General features: G+C 38.1%; 1 protein-coding gene across 1 annotated transcript in view; it reads left to right on the top strand.

Annotated features, from left to right (window-relative positions):
* The window catches only part of BRCA1 (breast cancer 1, early onset), a 64,132-nt gene that overhangs the window by 31,469 nt on the left and 11,857 nt on the right, over positions 1-20,806 (top strand). Inside the window, 8 exon segments of the mRNA XM_006901729.1 lie at positions 5,835-5,907; positions 5,910-5,989; positions 9,739-9,926; positions 11,190-11,497; positions 14,196-14,283; positions 16,123-16,200; positions 16,699-16,739; positions 20,279-20,362. Of these exon segments, the coding sequence (XP_006901791.1) occupies positions 5,835-5,907; positions 5,910-5,989; positions 9,739-9,926; positions 11,190-11,497; positions 14,196-14,283; positions 16,123-16,200; positions 16,699-16,739; positions 20,279-20,362 (940 nt within the window).

Genomic DNA, 20,806 nt, shown 5'->3' with positions numbered 1-20,806 from the left:
AACTAATTTACTATTCTGGAGGGACCCTGGACAGTCATTCAGTGCCATTGTCTGACTGAGCACCTGTATTGAGGAGTTCAGAAGATATACGCAGTGGTCTTTGCTGTTAGGCAGCTAGTGTAACAAGTAAGATTTAGAATAGGTAACCCCATAATTTCAGAAAATTTGTGGAAGGATGCTTAGACCTATGCCTTGCAACCCTGGTGTCAGACTAAAACTACTTGTTCAGTGTGATTTCTCATTTATGGGCAGAAATGTTTCTATCCTTCAGGAGCTGCCATTTGATCCATAGAAGGCCTGACTTGAGAGTTCCATACTTTATAACAATGTTATAGTTATTAATAAGGCCACATGTCCTTCTGAGAGAAGATAGTTGTAAAAACCAGGCAGGTGGGGCTGATCATAACTGACTTCATGTAGGAAGTGAATGCTGAGCTGAGGAATAATGTGCTCCTCTATCAGTAGAAAACACATTGGCAGAAATGAAGGGGAGAGAGATGAAAATTTGATTTTTATTTGCAAAGACTATTATTAAAGCATACCAGGCTTGAATTCTAAAAGCAAAAAGTAGAAGAAAGGTTAGACACAGGTATAGAGTCTCCAGGAGGAATTTGGTGCTTTAGAAGTAGACGGTAGACAGGGGTGGTAAGTATTCCCAAAGTACTCTTTGCTGCTTACCCAGCCCCAGTGACATCACCCAACTAAATTCTATCTCAAACATTCCCTTTCCCAATCTTAATTGGAGTGGGGGAAGGTATATTGGGCCTTCTTTTGAGCCTTTCTAGGAATCTCAGTCTGTTGATTATTCAGAATACTGGTCTTGGTCCCTGAGTGTATCTTGCAGTATTTTTATGTTCTGGGAGAAACAGTAACTCATGCATGAGAAGCTAGAGCCCGGTTGCTATGGCACTGATTCAAAATGTATTTCCTTAAATGCTTTCCTTGTCACTGTGTCTTCATTTAGTTTATCTCCCAGATAATGAAGCCCAAGGTCCCGTCCCCAGCACACTTGTCTTCTTTGGGGTGCTTTTACTGTCTTCAGTCTAAAAACAAACTATACTTTCATTTTAATGCACACAATATAAAATGTTATTGTCTGACTCTGAATGTCTTTGTAAATCTACTATCTGGTCTTTGGCATGTTTATTTTTTTTCCCCTCACCTTAAAATCTGAAGATAAAATGTTTCTTTGTTATTTCATTTCTGAAATGTTTGAGCCTCAGTTTATTACCAACTCAAATTTGGAACCTTTCCCTCACTTAAGTTGGTATGAGTCTAATTGAAATGCACTCAAACTTCTTAATCTTGGGAACAAATATAATTTGGCCTTTGCTATACATAATGACTTAAATTTTTTTTTTTTTGGTAAACTTTTCCGTTTTGGGGTCATCTTAGAGTAAGGAGTTTTGATGGCATAGTGGTAAGAAGCTGCACTGTAATCCCAAAGGCACACTGTTTGAACCCAGTAGTTCCGCTGGAAGAAGATGGGCAGTTTCCTGTCATGTGATTAACCTGTGAAAACCTGCCTAAGGGTTGGCTAAAGGTCGGCTCCAATTTGACAGTACACAACAACAATAATCTTAGAGTCACAGAAAACTTACCATTATAGTACAGGCAGTTACTCATTTAATGTTACTATCTTAGAGTACCTGATATATTTATTAAAACTCAAAACCAACATTGATACAATATTGTTACTGAAACTCTAGACTTTATTAATTTTTAAGATCCAGTCATCTGATGGCACTGTAGTTTATCAGTTACTAACCAAAAAGTGCTTCAGCCCCATCATCTGCTCTGCAAGAGACAGATGAAACAATCTTCTTATATAAAGATTTAGAGTCTTAGAAACCCTATAGGTTTTCTCTGCCCTTGAGGATCTCTATGAGTCAGAATCAAGTATATAATAATGGATTTTGGAATTTTATTATGTCAAATGTTCTGTCTTACTATTTGTCTCCATGTCATTCCCAAGCATTAACAGTATTGTGCAAATGTGTATACCTACACGTTGTAAATTGTGTACTTCCTTCCCTCTGTAGATACTGCAGTTTCATATCAGACACTTTGTGATTTGGCTTGGTGGGTCCGTGTGTCCGTCCCCCCCTGCAGATCTCCTGTCATTCATAACGTAAATACTAGCATTTGTGGGATTACAGCCTGTGACAGTGGATGTAATTTTTGGATACATCAGAGCTTTTCAATCCTATGACAGTTTCTTAAAAGTGCTTGTTAGAAAGTCCTTAGTCAACAAGGGGAGTATCTTTACGGTAATGGAAGAGTTCTTTATCTTGTTGGTTACATAAATCTACATGTAATAAAATCCATTTATAAACAACAACAAAAAAGAAATTCCTAATTTCCTCCCCTGAGAATTTGGAATCAGTTGGGCTGTTAATAGGTGCTATCAAATCATCCTCTACTCATGGTGACAGTCTGTGCAGCAGATGTGCCATCCGTCCCCTCACAGTGTCTGCTGTATGTAAGTCCACTGCTGCAGTCATTGTGTCAGTCCATCTCCTGGAGGGTTTTCTTCTCTTTTGCTGACCCTCTACTTTTCCAAGTCTGATGTCCTTCTCCAGGGCCTGGCCCCGTCTGATAACATACCCAAAGTATGTGAGAAGTCTCACCATCCTTGCTTCTAAGCAACACTGGCTTTCCTTCATCCAAAACAGACTTGTTTGATTTTTTTATCAGTTTATGTTCAGTAGTCTTCACTAATACTATGATTCAAGGCATCAGTAGTTCTTCAGTTTTCCTCATTTCTTGTTTCCACATGTATAGAAAACAATTAAAAATTCCATGGTCAGGGTATGCCTTAGTCTTTAAGTGGTATCTTTGATTTTTTTTTAACTACTTTAAAGACGTCAGTCCCTAGAAGCAAATTTACCCACTGCAATATGTCGTTTGATTTCTTGACTTCTGCTTCCTTGGGGATTGAGTTTTGGATCCAAACTGTTTCAACTTACTAAATGTTTGTGTTTGCCTAGGTTGTCTACCCAGGAAAACTATGTTAAGAAACTCCACGTGGACTCAAGGAGAACCATAATACTATTCTGATACTTTGAGCTAGCTGCTCAGAAAATGAAATAAGGATTAAGAAAAGTTTTATTTTGAGAGTTTTAGGTGCTACTAAGTTATTGACTCTGGACTCAGATTGGTTTTTCTTACTCTAAAGCTTGAGGCCTACTCTAATGAAAATAGGATTTCATATGCTAAATGTTCAGGAAAATTACTTTTTAATAACTCTTGTGTTTGCTGTTTTTTCCTCTTTTCCCTTTTTTTAAACTCTTTCCAATGGGTGAGTCTATTTGGTGTGATTCCTTAGGAAGCTACACCTTATTGTCATCAATTATATTTTAGAGAAAGTTATACCTGTATTTAAAAGCTTTATATACCCAGCTGAATGAAAAACCTGCTGGCTCATGGGTAGACCTTATTTGCTTTTAGCAGTTGGTAGCTCCAGCCAACGTTCTGCTTTTGTTCCTAGAAGCTCACAGGTCCTGAAAAGACAAGCATTAAGGAAACTATAAATAATGCATTTGTGGATTAACTCGAGAAATCAATGATTGTTTCCTCCAGGCTGCCCAGTATCTTTAAAAAATAGTTTAATTAATACAGCTCTTTGTTTACAATTTTCCACCTCAATTCATGGATTTTAGCTTTTCTAATAAAAGCTGAAAATGAATTAAAGTCATTGTTATGGGTTAAATTGTGTCTCCCAAAAAATACTGTTGTAAATCCTAATTTTTTTGTGCAGTTATAAACCCATTTTCAAATTAGGTTCTTCTTATGTAAATGAGGCAGGATTAGTGCAGGGTATATCTTGGGTCGGTCTCTTTTGAGATATAACAAGCAAATTAGGAAGCAGTGATGGGGAAGAGAGGTGCCAAGCTGCAAAGATTGACCAGAAGCTGAGAAGAGAAGGGCCTTCCTTCAGAATCAGTGCAAAAAGCTTTCCACTAGACCATGCCATTCAGACTTTTAGCTTCCTGAATCCTGAAAAATTTCTCTGTCATAGCCACCTACTTGTGGTGTTTTTGTTATAGAAATACTAGATAACTAAGAATCAGGGAGCTCTTGTAGACTAGTGGGTAAAGAATTGTACTGCCAAACCAAAGGAACATGATTTGAATCCACCAGCTGCTCCATGAGAAAAAACTGGGTGGTCTCCCAGTTTTCATCTTCTGAAATTTCCTAGATGCTCAGCTCTGAGACAGTTTTGATTCGACAGCACATAACAACAACAGGACAGAATAGAAGCAGGAGTGTTGCTATTAAAAATACTTTAAATCTGGAAGTGATTTTGGAATTAATGAACAGAGACTAGAAGAGGTCTCAGTGTTCCATATTAGACTGCTAATTGAAAGTCTAGCACTTTGAAACCGTCAGATGTTTTTGGGAAAAAAGATGAGGCAGTCTGTTTTCATTAAGATTGACAGCCTCAGAAATCTGATAGTTTGGAGGGTTGGAGGGTTAGGGTGGGTTGGAATCAACTTGACAGCAGTGGGAAGTGCAAATATTAAAGTGGCAAATATTAAAAGCCTGAGTTTCATATGCGACACTACTGATAGGATTATGGGCGTCATAGGCAGTTCTAGTAAGGGCTTATGAGAAAGTGCAAAGAGCTGTAAAGTCTATAAAAAAATCTTAGAGAATACATATGGTACCAGCAATACAGTGTTGTTAGAAGTGCGCTTCTGGTGAAGATTTAATTTGTGTGATTGGACAATGGAAGAATGGCCAATGAGCAGCTCAGAAGAATCCTTTCTCGAGAGCCAACAGAAAAAGTTTTCCACCAGAGCCAGTTTCCTGAATTCAGATTTATAGCCTAAACTATAGGGAGCTATGGTGGCCTAGTGGTAAGAAGCTGCACTGCAATCCTGAGGCATGCGGTTCGAATCCACCAACTACTCCAAGCTATGAGTCTTTTCTGGCTCAGTGGTACATAACAAGAAGACTAAACTGAGAAAATAAATTTCTGTTTATTAAAGCTATCCACTTGTGAATAGCAGCATTCAGTAGACTTTTATAATAAATTTTAAGTGTTTGATTTGCTTTTTAAATATTTTGCTTTTAGGCCACTTCCAAGAATCTTCTGGTATAATATGCATTTGGAAGAATTAATTTAAAAGATATAGTTGATATGCCAGAATTTACCCCTAGGTCTGTTTTGTATTTTTCCCCCTTCTTAAGCCAGTTCATCATGAGTTTTATTTATTACTTCAAAGGGGGGGTTGTTTTCAGTAACTGAAAATGTGAAGCAAAAATTTCACCTTTTTCTCACTTATTTCCCCCCTTCTGTTTTCCCATACCATTCAAAAGCCCTCACACTCTCTCTCTATATATAAATCTTTGATGTGGAAACAGGATAGAAAAGAAAATTTGCTCTGTGCTTTTCAGACTGTTTTCTTTCAATTATCTAAGGAGTTTGGGGCATAATTTAATTTGCTGCAGAGATAAGTTTATTCCCTATTCTTGTTATCATTTAGAGCCAAAAATTAGAAAAAAATTATTTGTTTGGCCTTGTCTCTACTGGGTGTCATTATTTACCTGGTCTTAAAGTGTTCTTTTTATTATTGTATGGGTTTGTGTGTGTGTGTGTGTTTGTTTGCTTGCTTGTTTGTTTGTTTGTTTGTTTGAATCATAGTTCCTTTTGGCACTAACATCTGTATTTTACATCACTGGTATTTATAATATCCTGTCTGATAGACACTTTTAAAAAACTGATTTAATTGTCACAGATTGCAGCTTTTGGGAAAAAAACATTCTCACCTGAATTTTAACCATCAGGCAGAGCAGTATATTTCTTTGTTTGTCGTTCCATTTAAAAGCTCCATATTAACTTCAGAGAAAAATAATGATTGTCCTGTAGGTGAAAATCCAGAAGAATTTTCTTTTTTTTTTTTCCAGAAGACTTTTCTGCTGACAAGTTCCAAGGATCTCCAGATACTTCCATCAGTAAAAATAAAGAACACAAAATAGAAAGGTAAGAAACATCAAGTTGTTGTATCTAAGTAACATCTTTGCTTGATTTGAACTTTTTCCGTATTTTTTCTGGTTTTTTATTGTCACAGCCAGTAACCTCTCATTGCTTTAGGATACTTATTTTATTTCATCATATAAGCTATTTTGTTTGTTTTTTGAGAATCAAACCCATTGACTGCATGATGAATGCACAGTTAGGAAGATATGTTCCTTTTGAAGATAAAAATAAAATATTGTAAAATGAAAACCAGAACAAGCCTGGAGCCTGATGACAGATGTTTCCAAAACAGCGCTTCTACTAATTGGAGTTTGCCTTTCCAGAAAAAAATTAAGCCCTTTTTTTACTTCAGAAAATACTCAGAATATCTTTTAGGAATGGTTATTCAAATCATAGGATCTCTGGTAGTCTAGGCTAGAGGATGCTGTACTTCCTACCAAAAGGCTAATCATCCTCAGCTGTTCAAATCCACCAGTGGTTCTGCAGGAGAAAGATGGGCAGTTCTGAAGATTTACAGCCTCAGAAACCTGAGAGGGAGTGTTTAGGGGTCGGAATTGACTGAAAGGCAGTGAGTTTGAGTTAGTCAGGAAGTACTTTTCCTGCTTCCTCATTTGATCTGGACAATGCTGTGAATATATTTTTTATATCTCTATCTGAAGATGTTGATTGGTTGTCAGTAATCTAATCACACCATCTTTTACAAGCTCTTTGGACCGGACTCAGGTGATATTTCTTTTTAGACTGGAATACTGCATTGATGGTCACAGAGAATGGAAAGAACTAGCCTCCATAGGCACTATACCCATGTTTAGAGGTAATAGCCTCAGGACTGTGTTTAGCCAATTAAGCCAGCCACCTACTGACAATTCAGACTAAATGTTCCTATCTCTTCCACCTCATACAGAATAAGCCCTATAGAGATTTCTGTCAGAAATATTACATATTGATCAGACATTCTTCCTCTGCTACACTGGTTGAGAACAGCAATTAAGACCTTGCTCAGTGCACACCCATGTTTATTGCAGCTTTGTTCACAATAGCAAGGAGTTGGAAACAACCTAAGTGCCCGTCAACAAACGAATGGATAGAGAAGTTGTGGTATATTGACACAATGGAATACTATGCTGCATTGAAAAACAAGGAATTCATGCAATATTATTCAAAATGGGTGACTCTGGGAAACATTATGCTGAGTGAAATATCCCAGTCACAAAAGGACAAATATTGCATGGTGCCACTGTTGTAAAAGAGGACTGACCTTGGGATTGGGGAGAGACTGAGTAAGAGGGGTTCAATAATGGATATTGCACTGAAACAGAGGAGGGAGAAAACTGTTTAAAAGAGACGTGTGATTAGGTATTTCTGTCATGACAGGAGTCTAGAGCGATGGCTACATGGTGGAGTGGACCTGGGGGAGGGTTTATAAAACAATGAAAGGATTTTTCTTTTACTTTTCCAAGAGGGTAGTGTTCTGGGGGGGAGGCTTGGGAGGGGACAAATGTGCAACAGTGAATGAATGGAAATCTAAAGCCTCTGTAAAATTTTACTGAAATGAATAATAAATTTAAATGTAAAAGAAAATTAAGAGTAAGGATGGCAATGGATTTATAACTGCTCATGCTAATAACACTATATCATGACATGGAGGAGGAATAGTGGAACTGTATCCACATTTACAATATTCTTCTTACCAAAACCATTTATGGAAAATAGGAACTGCATTGGAATATGTATCTGTGGATTGGAAATGATCATATTGTTAATATTTCTAGCCTTAAGCTTAAAAGATTATAATGTTCAAAATTATTTGTTATATATTTGTTTAAATTTTTCCCTCTTTTAACAACTGGGATCTAGAGGGAAGAGAAAAGACCAGAGAATGGCCAGAATTATTGGGGCAGCTATTGCTGCCAGTTTAGGGCCTGTGTCAGGAAAAGGAAGTCTTACTCATAAACAGTGCCACCCAAAGGTAATAAAGGAGGTCAGAATTGCTTCCACTGTGGAAAGCTGGGCCAATTCAGTAGACAATGTCACAGATGAGAGCCACGGATAGGCAAGGGAATAGAGAGGAAGCTCCCATTCACTTGCTTTAAGTGTGGATCTGAAGGACATTTGGCCAAGGGTGGCCCACATCAGATCCGCGTGGCTGAGAGGACTGACAGGCCCCAGCTCCCAGCTGGAAACAAAGTAGGACGCTTTAACAATTTAGATCCTCCCAGAAGAGCTGTGGGTGAGCATTAACATTACTGGTAAGTATATTCCTTTTCTCCTGGACACAAGAGCCTACTATTTGGTCCTAAAAGCCTTCTGAGGTCCCAACTCTTCTCACTATTTCTTAGTTGTTGGAATTGATGGAAAACCTCATAAGCAGTTCCTTACTTCACCTCTGCCTTGCATGCAGACTTCCGAGTTGTAAAACAACCCAGTGGTAGATGGAATTTGCTCTAGGACTTAAGAACAATAAATGACATAGTTGAGCCTCTACATCTTGTGGTTCCTAACCTTTATACTATAATAGACAAAGTGCTAGTCAATAGGCCTTTTACTTTAAGAACTACCTTCCCTCAGTAACTTGATTTGTGCCACTATTAGAACCTCTACTTGGAATATTATTGCTTTTTAATTTTTGACTCATGTACTTTTAACTTGTTAGTTAAATTTGTGTCTTTTAGGCTGCAACAGTTCCATGATACATTTTCAAGGATATGAACATGTACGGCTAAGCACCATTGATAACACTGCATCTAAATTCCAAAATCGATCTCCACAATAGTCTACGTGTTTCCTATTGCCAAAGGGGCCCTTTAGAGTAGTGAGAGAAGATCTTCACCCTGAAACCTACAGCGTCCCTTTTCAGCAGGAAATAGCTAAGAGAATATGCCGTCCCCTTTTCCTTATGAATCAGGGTGAAGTCTCTCTCAGGGAGGAGTGATAGGGAATGGCAAAGGGCACACTGACAAAGGAGATTAATCAGAACTGGCTTTGACAAGCACTGTGGCGATGGGACAATTAAACAGACTTTCAAGGGAGGGAAAAAAAGGAATGAACTGGGGGGAGGGTAGAGAAAATAGTGCAACAATGAATGAATGGAAACCCAAAATCTCTGTAAATGTTCATTAAAATTAATAAAATTTAATAAAAAAAATCTAAAAAGAAAAAAAAAACAACCTTGCTCAATCTACCAGCCTTGCCTAGACCCATAGTAAAAACAAATTCTTTGTTGGAATTAATTAGTAATCTCTGAAGTCTTTTAAATCTATTGATGATAATTCCACAAAGTTCAAAACACTTTAAAGAGTGGAGGAATTACTTTTTAGCTATATCTCTTCATCTGATTTAATATTTTATATCTGACTTTGTTTTCAGATTGACTTTGGACGTTTAAAAGCTAGAGAATGGAAGGATTCTATTCTACTATAATTGAGTAGAAAGAATTACTGTAGAGATGTCAGGACTAGTGCATCCATTTGAACCAAGCAGAACAATGTATGGAATTTGAATAAATGACAGTTGATAATTTGCTGACCTGCTTCTAAACAACTGGGAGATATCTCACACCAACCTCTAAGGGGAGTCCTTATGTTAGCCCTGACATATTGGCAAAGCCATGAATCCAAACTTTTAGACCATTAGCTTTTGTTTGCTAGTTATTCCCAACCATTCTTTAACAGAGAGCTGTTTAACTCATACTTTGTCTGCCTGGCTAATCCTTTCATGAGTCGTTATGCTTCTTCTTTCATCTATCTTTCAAGGTCCTCTTCTAAAGTCCAGTTGTTGGACAGTAGGTGGGATATTCATGGCCACTCACGGAGTCTTCAGAATGAAAACTGCCTGTCTCAGGAGGAACTTGTTAAAGTGGTGGATTTGGAGGAGCAACAACTGGCAATGTCTGAAGCACGTGGTTTAATGGAGCCGTCTTATTTGTTAAGGCAGGATCGAGGTAATGTTTCATGTACTTTGATGGAGAAAACACTTTTCTTTTACTTTGAATATTCTGATTAATCAACCTTCAGATGTACAAATCTACCATAGAAGGCATCTGTGATACTGAAGTCCATTTTGTTAGAAATAACTTTAATACTAAACCAAGTTTTTGTGAAAATTATTGATTTAACACATCTAACAATTTAGAGAATGGAAGAGTCTTAGTGCATGCTAAATATTTCATTTCGACAAGAGTAGAAGGCCCTAGAATTAAGCTATAAACCTGTCCTTTATTGAAACATGAGTCAAATGCTGAAGGCAAGTTCTTCTTTGATAAATTGATAAGTATAAATGACTGTTATGTATTATAAATCATTTCATGAATACTGTGTCTTATATCTTATAAATCAAAATTTTAGTCAGTAATGAAAGTTTTAAATCTCAAAAACACATTATTTTAAAAGGTGCTATTTGACATCAAATGTAATATTTGGCCATGTTCACTAGGACATCTGATGGAGTGACATTTTCTAAAATGTTTCAGGTATGCTTTCTGCCATTTTAAATTCGGTAATGAAGTCTGATGATTTACTAAGTTCCATCATGAATGAAATAACAAAAATAGAGTCTCACTTTTCAGCTCTTTTTCACAAAAGTATTTATTAGCCCCCAAAAAAAATTGAGGTGGTAATTTTGTTAAAGAGAAATATTGCCTATATTCCTATTAGGGAGCCCCAGTGGCCTAGTGGCAAGAAGCTGATTACCAAACTAAACCCACTGCTGTCAAATTCATTCCCACTCATGATGACCTTCCATCTGTGTCCAAAACTATAAAACTTTTTGAGAGGAAGCCACTCATCTTTCTCTCATAGAGTACCTGGTAGATTTGAACCATCAGCCTTCAGTTAACTACCCAATACATAAGTAATACTTGATCAGGCCTCTTTTACATTCTATCACTTAATGATAAAACATTGGTTTCTGGGGTTTTATTGTAAACCCACATTTGTGTGCAGATTCTAATGCATGAAGAATATTCTTTGAAATAGATTAGTCTCTTACCGAATGTTTAAGTTGTTTCTATCTGAAAATGTGTTAAGGCTTTTGTCTCATAAAGCCAGATTGTCTTGTAGAAAAGTCCCTTTGCACTTAATAAATAGTACGTTAGTGTAGTCATTTTTCTCTTAATCTAACTTGATCTGTCTTTAATATTTAGAGACTTGAGAAATTCTAATAAAAGCTCACACAAAGATGACACTCTTTTCCCTCTTCCTTTCAGAGGGAACCCCTTGCCTAGAATCTGGAGTCAGCCTTTTCGATGACCCTGAATCTGATCCCTCTGAAGACAGAGCCCCAGACCTGGCTCCTGTTTATGATGTGCCAGCTTCATCCTCTCCATTGACTTTACCTCAATTTCAAGTTGCAGGGTCTGCCAATAGTTCATCTGATGCTCATATTACTAATACAACTGTGAATGTTGTGAAAGAAAAAAGTTTGAGCAGGGAGAAGCCAGAAGTGGTATCTTCCACAGAAAGCATCAATAAAAGAATGTCAATGGTGGCATCAGGCTTGACTCAAAAAGAATTGGTGAGTATTTTTATATGTATCTCCTTGATGATTGAGTCTTTATCACAATACTACCAGTAGTTTTATTTTCAGTTGTTTCTGTTGTGTACCATTGAATTGGAACTGACACATAGTTGACCGTACAGTGGGGTTTTAGAGGCCCGTCTTTCATCCGTGTAGCAGCTGGTGGATTTGAACATACCTTTGCGTTGGCAGCGCAATTCCTTACCACCAAGCCATCAGAGCACCCTTTCGTTGAGTGTTTCGGAGATGGTGAGGATGGCACAGGATAGGGCAGGATTCAGGGTAATTATGAGTCATCCTCGACAGCACCTAACAACAGTACTGGTTGTGCTACTAACTTAACGATGTCACCTCTATGGGGGTTCAGATATACCAGTGGCTCTGTGGGAGAAAGAAAAGAAATCTCTTCTTGATTTACCTAGAAAATCTGCTGGAGGGTCATTTCTGAGTCGGCTCCAACTCGACTGCCATGAGTGAGAGAGAGAGAGAAAGTACTGAATAAGCTGCAAGAAGACATCTAGAGGCAGGCACAATTCCATGTAATTTAGTTTCCATTACTAATTTCTGAAAATACGCAGGGAGCCAAAATTTATAATATGCATTCTTTTTAATTAGAATATGTTTATTTGAGAACATGACTAGCAGAAAAGTTACTTTGAGTGGACAGAACTTTTACATTTGAATTTTTTTTTTTATTTTAAAGAACATAAAGTACACGAAACACTATCCTCAGAAAGCATCTTCCCCCGGCCCCAACACACCTCCTGTGCCACCTAACTCACACCTGAAAAACAAAATTCATACTGGTTCCAGCATATTGCCAGATAGTGACATTTCTTAAATGTTTTTCTTTATTCCTGCCTTATAACACAATTATTCCATAGGCTACCCTATTATTTCTTCTCCACAGCACCCGTTGCTATGTTAAACTTTTGGCATCCCTTTAAACCCCTCATTCCAGAAATGGCAATTATTTTATATTGTGGAAAAATATTCATTGAAATAACTAAGACCACTGAAACTTTATTCAGACATCCTGGAACATTTACCTCCCTTGTGATTAATCAACACTGGCATCACTTCATTATAAAGTAATTAAGTAAATATCTTTTTTAAAACCATGGTAAGATAACACACCAAAGTATCAAATGGATTTCTGTAGTAGATGAGGTACACTGAGAAACACTTTTGTCATTCTTAACTATCTTCCGTAATGTATTCCTCCCAGGATAAGAACCATTTCTCATCCTAACTTCTCTATAGGTGGTGACTCAGCATCCTATTCTATATGCAGTCAGATATGTTTCACTACTCAAAGGGCAAAGTAAGTGGATTTGCCCTGCTTGTTTCAGTGAATAAGTGCAAGATAATGGCTACTAAAATTCTCATCTGCCAACCACGTTCCAGGACAGTTAATTTCTTCTGAAATTCAGACTTGTGTCTGTTTATATTGCTCTTGATAGCCTGCCTACACATCCAGAATGCCCATTTATTTGTTGAAAATTAGCATTCCTGTTCCTCTGTTTTGAGAATTCAGCTTTTCAGAGATGGCTAAAATTGTCTAATCTTTCTTGCCATGGACAATTCTGAGCTGCAGATTAGACTATAAGTGGCTTGGGTGCATATTATCTTTACACAAGCAGAAAGAAAAACTTTTGAGCTCTATTCAGACTTGCTGAAGTGGATTAAATTTATGATGAAAGCTGCTGACTGTATTACACATGATTAATTCTGAAACCCATATTAAGATGATCTTTTCAGCAATTGCTCTTCTAACGGAACACTGTTTCAAGGCTGGGATTTCAGCAATTAATCAGATCAGAATTGCTAATGATCCTGGCAGAGGGCAGTGGTAAAAGGGGGAGGATGCCATTAGCTCCTCTAGCCTGCCTTATTCAGTGCCTGCCTCATTCACTGCCCTGTGGCAGTATGGAGAGTGAGGCAGCTTTAAAGAAAGATGGCCTGACCTCAGCATCAATATTGTGTAGCCCATAAATACTGGTGTGGGTGGTGATGGCTAGTAAATGATGGCCTTTGGTAAACAAAGTTATTTACCAAACAGCTACCAATTAATGTCACCTGCACCTATAATGGATCTGATTAATTTCCTTTAGTCCCTATTGATTTTTGTTTGGTTGAGAGATAATGCCTGGAAGGCTCCAGATTTCTTTTGAGAAGAATATAAGCCTCTTCCAGTTCTCCTTAAGATGAAATTAATAGTCTTTGAACTGACCTTTAGAAGGATCTTGACTCAAGTGTATTTTAAGTATCAGAGAGTTAGAGCTTGCTTTTAAGCCACATATATGTGTATCATACCTTTCTATCCAGGCTAGTATCTTCTCAGCCTATAAAGAATAGGCTAATAAATGTAAATTATATATAGTATAGTGGAATGTCACTATGCAAGAAACTCTCTTAGGGAATCAAATGACAACTGCTGTAAAAAGCAAAATTAATACTATTTCGCATTTTGATTGTAATTCCATGTCTGCATGAACTATTTTAGTGTTATTTCCTCTGATTTGTACATAATTTTTAGTGAATTACTATTTACTCTGAGACATACACCATGTTAGAATAAAAATTAAATGCTTTTTTTTTCTGAGAGAAAATGGAGACTGAAGCTCGGTTCTAATTCTGTAAACTATATATACTTGAAATAATTTGTAAGAATGCAATATTTACTTCATTTCAGACGCTTGTGCAAAAGTTTGCCCAGAAATACCACTGCGCTTTAAGTAATCACATTACTGACGAGACTACTCATGTTATTATGAAAACAGGTATGCTGAAAACCTTAACAAACTATGTTGCATCTGCTGAATAAAACTGCATGACCAAATGGGAATATTTGATACATGTATTGGTTAAGTAATGCTGCTGTAACAGAAATACCACAAATGGGTGATATTAACAAACAAATTTATTTTGTCACTATTTAATAGAATAGAAATCCAAACTCAGGGTGCTGGCTCTAAGGGAGCTCTGGTCTGATCATAGTCTGTAGGGAGTTGTGCTGTGGACCCAAAGGAGAGCAAGAGGCAGTCCCCCAAGCCATTTACAGCCTCTGAAAACCCACTACAGGGTCAGCAGTGAGTCATTTCTACCTCATGGCAATGAGCTGTTACTGATTCGAATTCCTTCTGGAATCATTTGAAGAATAGAGGAAAGCAACTGTCCTCATGTATCTGAAGAATTGTTATCTGAAAGAAAACTTAGATTCACAGGGCTCTAAAAACAAAGACCAGGGCTTAGCAGGGAGAGGATGAGAAGGATGCAAATTATGGCTCAATTCATAAAACCTTTCTAACATTTTTCTCTGGAAATACTGTGGTCTTGGTCTACTCCAGGATGTTTGTTCACACGATCACAGATATCTGAGCAGAGCATCCAAATCCCTTGGCAGGGACACACTGTCTAAAGGCCTTTAAGACCTTGGATTTCTGGTGTAAATTGTACCACAGGGTTAGAGGCCCATGCTGACTGGAAATAGGTACCAGAACAAGGCACAACAAACTTAGTACTGATTTAGAGGCGACTGACATTAAAGCTTAATATTTCTTAAGCTGTGAATTTGTATCAAAGCTGATATAAAGGGAAAAGAGAACTTTAAAATGCAAATTAAATCTAGAGTAGTTCAGTCTTTATTCTCAAAGACCATACAACATTTGCCTCTTTGAAATAAAAATAAGCTGAAATTTCTGAGTGTAAGGCATATTATTAAGTCAGCTTTTGCAGCTGTTAAACAAAAAGCTCTAAAAATTAAAATGTGAAGAGTTTTCCATGAGGAAGAATGGTCGCTGCTACTACAGGCAGGTTGCCTGCTTGTGTTTAGGGTTTAGTTAAATACATTTCTCCTGTTTAAAACTAAGTGTTCTTTCTCCATTTTGCTTAGTTCTTCAAAGGAGCCTTTGAAGCGCTAGGAAATAAACAGAAGTGATTCCTCAGCTCCTGCTTTCTGAAATGCTTACCTGCAAAAGAAAAAATCTAGGAAAATATGCCTGTATTTTCCTGTACTTCTTAGGAACATATTAAGGTGTTAATATTCCCCAGGTGGAAGCATGAGAATGTGTCCCTTGCATTAATATTTCATCCTTGATTATACAGTGGATTAAGCATTGGATTGCTAACCAAAAAGTTAGCCATTTGAATTAACCAGTCAATTCTCAGGAGAAACAAGATGGCCTGCCTATATAAAAATCTACAGCCTCAAAAACCTTGTGGACCATTCTGCTCTGTCCTCTAGAGTCACTATGAGTCACATTGATTCTATTGTGTTGGGTTTTCATTCACATATTATTGTCCAGTAGAAACTAACCTCTGTCAACATTTCTCATAGCAACACTACTGACAAGGGTCATGTTTTGAATGTAACAGATCTTTAGCTAGGCTTGGCATCAAAACAATGAAACATACGTTTCCTCTGGTCCTTTCCCAAGCTTCCAAAGACCCATACCTGCTGCTTGTAACTAGCGATGCTTCCAGCCCTGTCACCCAGGAGTATTAGAATCATCACTCCAGATTGAAACCATCTAGCATAAGGATCTGGGGTTTCATAGAGCAGTATTTCCTGATTTTGTGTTCAGTGTCAACTAATCCTTCATTTGTTTTTCATTCTTCAGATACCGAGTTTGTGTGTGAACGGACACTGAAGTATTTTTTGGGAATTGCAGGAGGGAAGTGGGTAGTTAGCTATTTTTGTAAGTACGAACTAATTTCTCCCCTCCTCCCTTTAACACTGCAGAACTGGATTTTTACACCTAACGTTTGAATACCCCAGATTTTTGCTGCTGCTGAGTCTGAATTACCAAGAGGTCTTTAATGGTCGCATTAAACTGGTTTTATCTTTAATGCATATCACTTTGTTCAAATAAGCTAGTGACGTTGAGAAAATGAATTTCTTTTCAAAACTAATAGAACCTAATCTGCTCCTTGCAATATTAGCGTATGTACTAGAGATTTATATAATAGTGGGCAGAAATCCATGTGTAGCAGGCTCTTTTTAAATGTTTAAAGCAAGCATTAACTGTGTCTCCACAAAGGACTCTCTGCCACAGGCTTTTTTAAGGAACTGTGGCTCTGTTAGAAGAGGACCTCTTCGTATATTCTGCTGATGTCTGACATGAAGAGTTAAACCATCCATCTCCATGAAGAGAGCATGTTCTTTATGTGACCCGTCTTTTCTGTGCTCTCTTTAGGGGTGACTCAGTCTATTACAGAAGGAAAGATGCTGGATGAGGTAAGTATGTGATGTTACCAACTAGTCAGAGAGACTTGGTGCCATCCAGTCAATCATAGAAGATTGATGGCACCTTTCTTCCTTACGCCAGTACACCACTTTCTACAAGTCTTCCTTGGTGAAAAATCATCAAAAGTTAAAGAAAACATAGAAATCATGTGCTTACTCTTTTATTCTAGGTTTCTAAAGAAACAATCCTTGCTCAGGGAAGAAAAAAGATTTTATGAACAAGAGTCTTCAAAACTAGTAACAGCCCTCCTGAATCTTGGCTGCATATATCTCTCTGGAAAAGTGGCTGTTCACTGTTGTTGAAAATCTCCATATTAACATGCAAATGTATCTGTTTAGAAATGAGATTCTTTCAAAAAGATGCTACACTTTATGATACTGAGAACAGTAAGAGGTAAATAAGAGTGTAGGAGGAAGAATAATTTTAGAACAAAGCCATCTAGGAGCTGTTGGTGACAGCCGATCAGACAAAATAAAATTAGTAAGCACAGTTTTAAGCTATTATGTACTATTTGGTAGGTCATTTAATTAAATGGTTTTCATTTTCAGTGACTCTTAGAAGCCTACTATGTGTCGAGCACTAGGGATATAGCTCTTCTATGGTAAGGATTCATGTTCTAGTAAGAACAGATATACAATATTAAAGTTGAATTTAAGTTATTAGTAGACACCCAAACTACAATAAAATGTTCAAATATATATAAACCAAACCTAAATCCATTCCCATGGAGTCAGTTCAGACTCACAGTAACCCATCAGGCAGTACATTCTTGTGAGTGGAGATTTATCCTTTTTTCTCTCTCAGAGTGACTAGTGAGTTCAAACCCCAGACCTTTCATTTAGCAGTTCAGCATGTAACACACTACAGTACCAGTGCTCCTTTAGATAAACGTATATCAGTAAATGTGACGAAGAAGTATCTAAGACAGTGCGCTAGCAGTTCACTGAAGATGGAAATTGGCTACTTTTGTTATGGAGGCCAGAGAAGACCTTCCTGAAGGAGTTGAACTGAAACTTAAACAATGAGAAAGAATCAGCCTTGGAAAAATAGAACAAGTTACATAGGCAAAGGAACAACAAGTGTAAAGGTTTTGAGTTAGGAGTGGTTTATTGAAGGGGTGGATAAAAAAGGTAGGTCAGTATAACTGCAGAGTAGTAATTAGTAAAGAATTTGCAGAATGTGGAGGTTAGGTAGAAAGAAGGTCACAGACAAGAGCCAGGTCAAGTAGGCCTGGTAAGTGTGGTAAGGAGTTTGGATTTTAGGAGACATGAAAGTGGTAGAAGTTGTTTGGAGATGTTGTTGTTAGGTGTCATGGAGTCCACTATGACTCAGCGACCCCGTGAACAACATACAGGAAGCTTGCCTTGTCCCGCCTCGTCACAGTCTCTCACGTGCTCAAGCCCATTGTTGCACTCACTGTCACTCCATCACATTAAGGAGCTTCCTTTCTTTCGATAACTCTCTACCCTTCCTAGATGTTGTCTATTTCCAGAGACTTGCCCCATCTCGGCAACTTGCCTGAAGTGTGTGAGACAAAATGTCACTGTCCCTGCCTCTAAGGAGCATGCTGGTTGCCCTTCCTGGGCTGGGGATAGGACTTGCTTAAGTTTACAGGATAGAATTCAAGAGAGAATAAGGATAAATTTATTTAAAACAACAACCAAAAAAAGGAAAAAAACCAAACTCCAAATGCCTTGGAAGCAACAGATGATTTAAAATCAAACAAATAAAAAAAAGAGAATAAAGGATGACTTTTGGAACCCAAGTGGGATAGTGTGTAACTTCCCCTGAGAGAGTCACTGTGAAGCAGAATCAGCTTGATGACAGTGGGTTTGATTTTTATTTTTGGTTTGGGGTTTTGGCCTGAGCACCAGGATCAATGTTATTTAAATTAGATGAGGTTTGAGAGAGGAACCAAGAGCGTGTTAGAATGTGATTGAGGCAGACATGGAACGAAGAATTCTGTTTTAGAGATTTATATTTAACAGGCATCCAGGTAGAGAGGTTAAATAGATAGTTGGACACACTGCAGAAAGCTCCAAACTATCATCAGGACTTTAAATTTGGGCGTCCTTGTTTAAATAGATGACATTTTTCATTAGGCTATTCTTAGTCATGGTACTAGGAAATGTTAAGACTTCTTTCACCTAATAACATCCTGTAGTTATGACTGTATCTTTCTTTTTCTCCCACGATGTTTTTGGCAATAGTTGTGGTCTCCCTACAATCTTGAATTTTAGTCTGAGGTGTTTCTAATCATTCTTCCCCAGATTTCTCCCCAGGGCTCACCTCCTCATTCCCTTGGTTCCTTATTCCCTTACCTTTCACAGTAATTAGTGATTATGAAATATCTGTAACTTTCTTCAGTGTGTAAAATGCATGTTCTGTCATTTTGGTCTCATTCACTGTGTAAATCTCTTAACTCAGAGAATGCCTTATTTCTTTAGTTGTAATACAAAATTGATTTAAGAGTTGAGAGATTTTTCAGTTATCATGGCAGCATTGTATTAGCAGTTTAATCTAAATGCTAAGTGAATGTTTTGAAAGGAGGTAGATGTTGAAAATTAAAATACATTAAGTCCCAGTGAGGTGAGTAACCAATTGTTAACTTCTGTCCACAAAGCTCTGCATCAGTGAGTTTTTTCAGCAGCTGAGATGCTGGTCATTTTAACCACTCTGCCATAAAGAATATATATGCATTTATGAGGCTCTCCTTGCCGGAAGGCAGGAACGTGGTGGTGGGAGTGCAGGAATCGTGGCAAGCTTTTGGAGTCGACTGCTTTTCCGGGAATGTGTTTGACGAGCAGGTTTGCTCTGTCCCTGGAGTGAGGCTAGCCAGCCTGGGCCTAGGGTTTGAACCAGGAGGCAGCCTTAAGCCCAAAGGTTCAAATTGTCTTCCTGTCAAACATTCTTCTAGGAGGTATAGCACTGGTCTGTGCGTTGCTATACAGAGGTAACTCGTGGTTGCTGTGATGCTGAAGCCTGTGACAGTGATGTGCCAATCGTGGTAATGGGCACCCATGGTGGACAGTGTTGGCAGGAGCTTCCCAACTAAATCAAGCCTGGAAGCAGGAGCGGCATCCACTTCCAAAATGGCTTGCCTCCGGAAACTCTATGTACGAACAGTGCTCAGGCTGTTCGTTCATAGGGTCGCTATGAGTCGTCTACCACTCGACGGCATTAACAACAACAACAACATATTTATATATTTATAAATATTTATATATCTTTTCAAAACTTAGTAACATTTCACCAACTCGCCTCATTGTTCTCGAGTCAAAACCAAGTTATTGCTGACCCTCCCAGGGCTTTTGGAAGCCGTAAATTGTGTGGGAGGACATTGCTTGTCTTTCTCCCTAGAGCTGCTTATGAATTTGAAACACCAGCGAGGTACCACCTTTGGGGTAGCAGTGCAGCTCCCTTCCTAGGGCACTAACCCCCTTAAATATGACATATCTGTCCCACTTCTACCAAAAGAGCCACCTTTTATGTCCCTGACTCCTGTGGTTTGGGGCTTTGTTTCTTTCAGGGTGATTTTGAAGTCAGAGGAGATGTTATCAATGGAAGAGACCACCAAGGTCCAAAGCGCGCAAGAGAGTTCCAGGACAAAAAGGTAAAGAACTCAGCCACCAGTGTTGCCAGAAATCCCATCTTATGGCTCTGTGTCCCAGCCTTCTTCATGGACATGGTCTCATTCGTCTTGTTACATATTCATTGCCAGAGCACTAGCTAGGTGCTTTCGCATAACTTCCCTTTTAGTTCCCCCAGCCCAGTAAGGTATATCTTAGCCCCATTTTATGATTGAGGGAACTGAAGGTTATAGAGGGGCTGTATAATTTAGAGGTCAGTTGGGGTTCAGATCTTAATAAGTTGCAGAGCTGGAATTTGACTATAAAGCCCTGCTCTTTCCATGTCCCGGTTGTCTTTCTCAGACTCAGTGTGCTAATATGTGGACGTAAAGCAGAGAAGGTTCTCATTAGTAACTAATGATAGCTAACATTCTGTGTTTACTGTATGCCAGGTGCTGCTCTAACCAATTAGCCGTATTTTAACTAAT

This window comes from Elephantulus edwardii, unplaced genomic scaffold, assembly GCF_000299155.1.
Source record: "Elephantulus edwardii isolate Elephantulus edwardi_28Jun2011 unplaced genomic scaffold, EleEdw1.0 scaffold00340, whole genome shotgun sequence".
NCBI lineage: Eukaryota > Metazoa > Chordata > Mammalia > Macroscelidea > Macroscelididae > Elephantulus > Elephantulus edwardii.
This window is presented reverse-complemented; position numbering and strand designations above follow the sequence as displayed.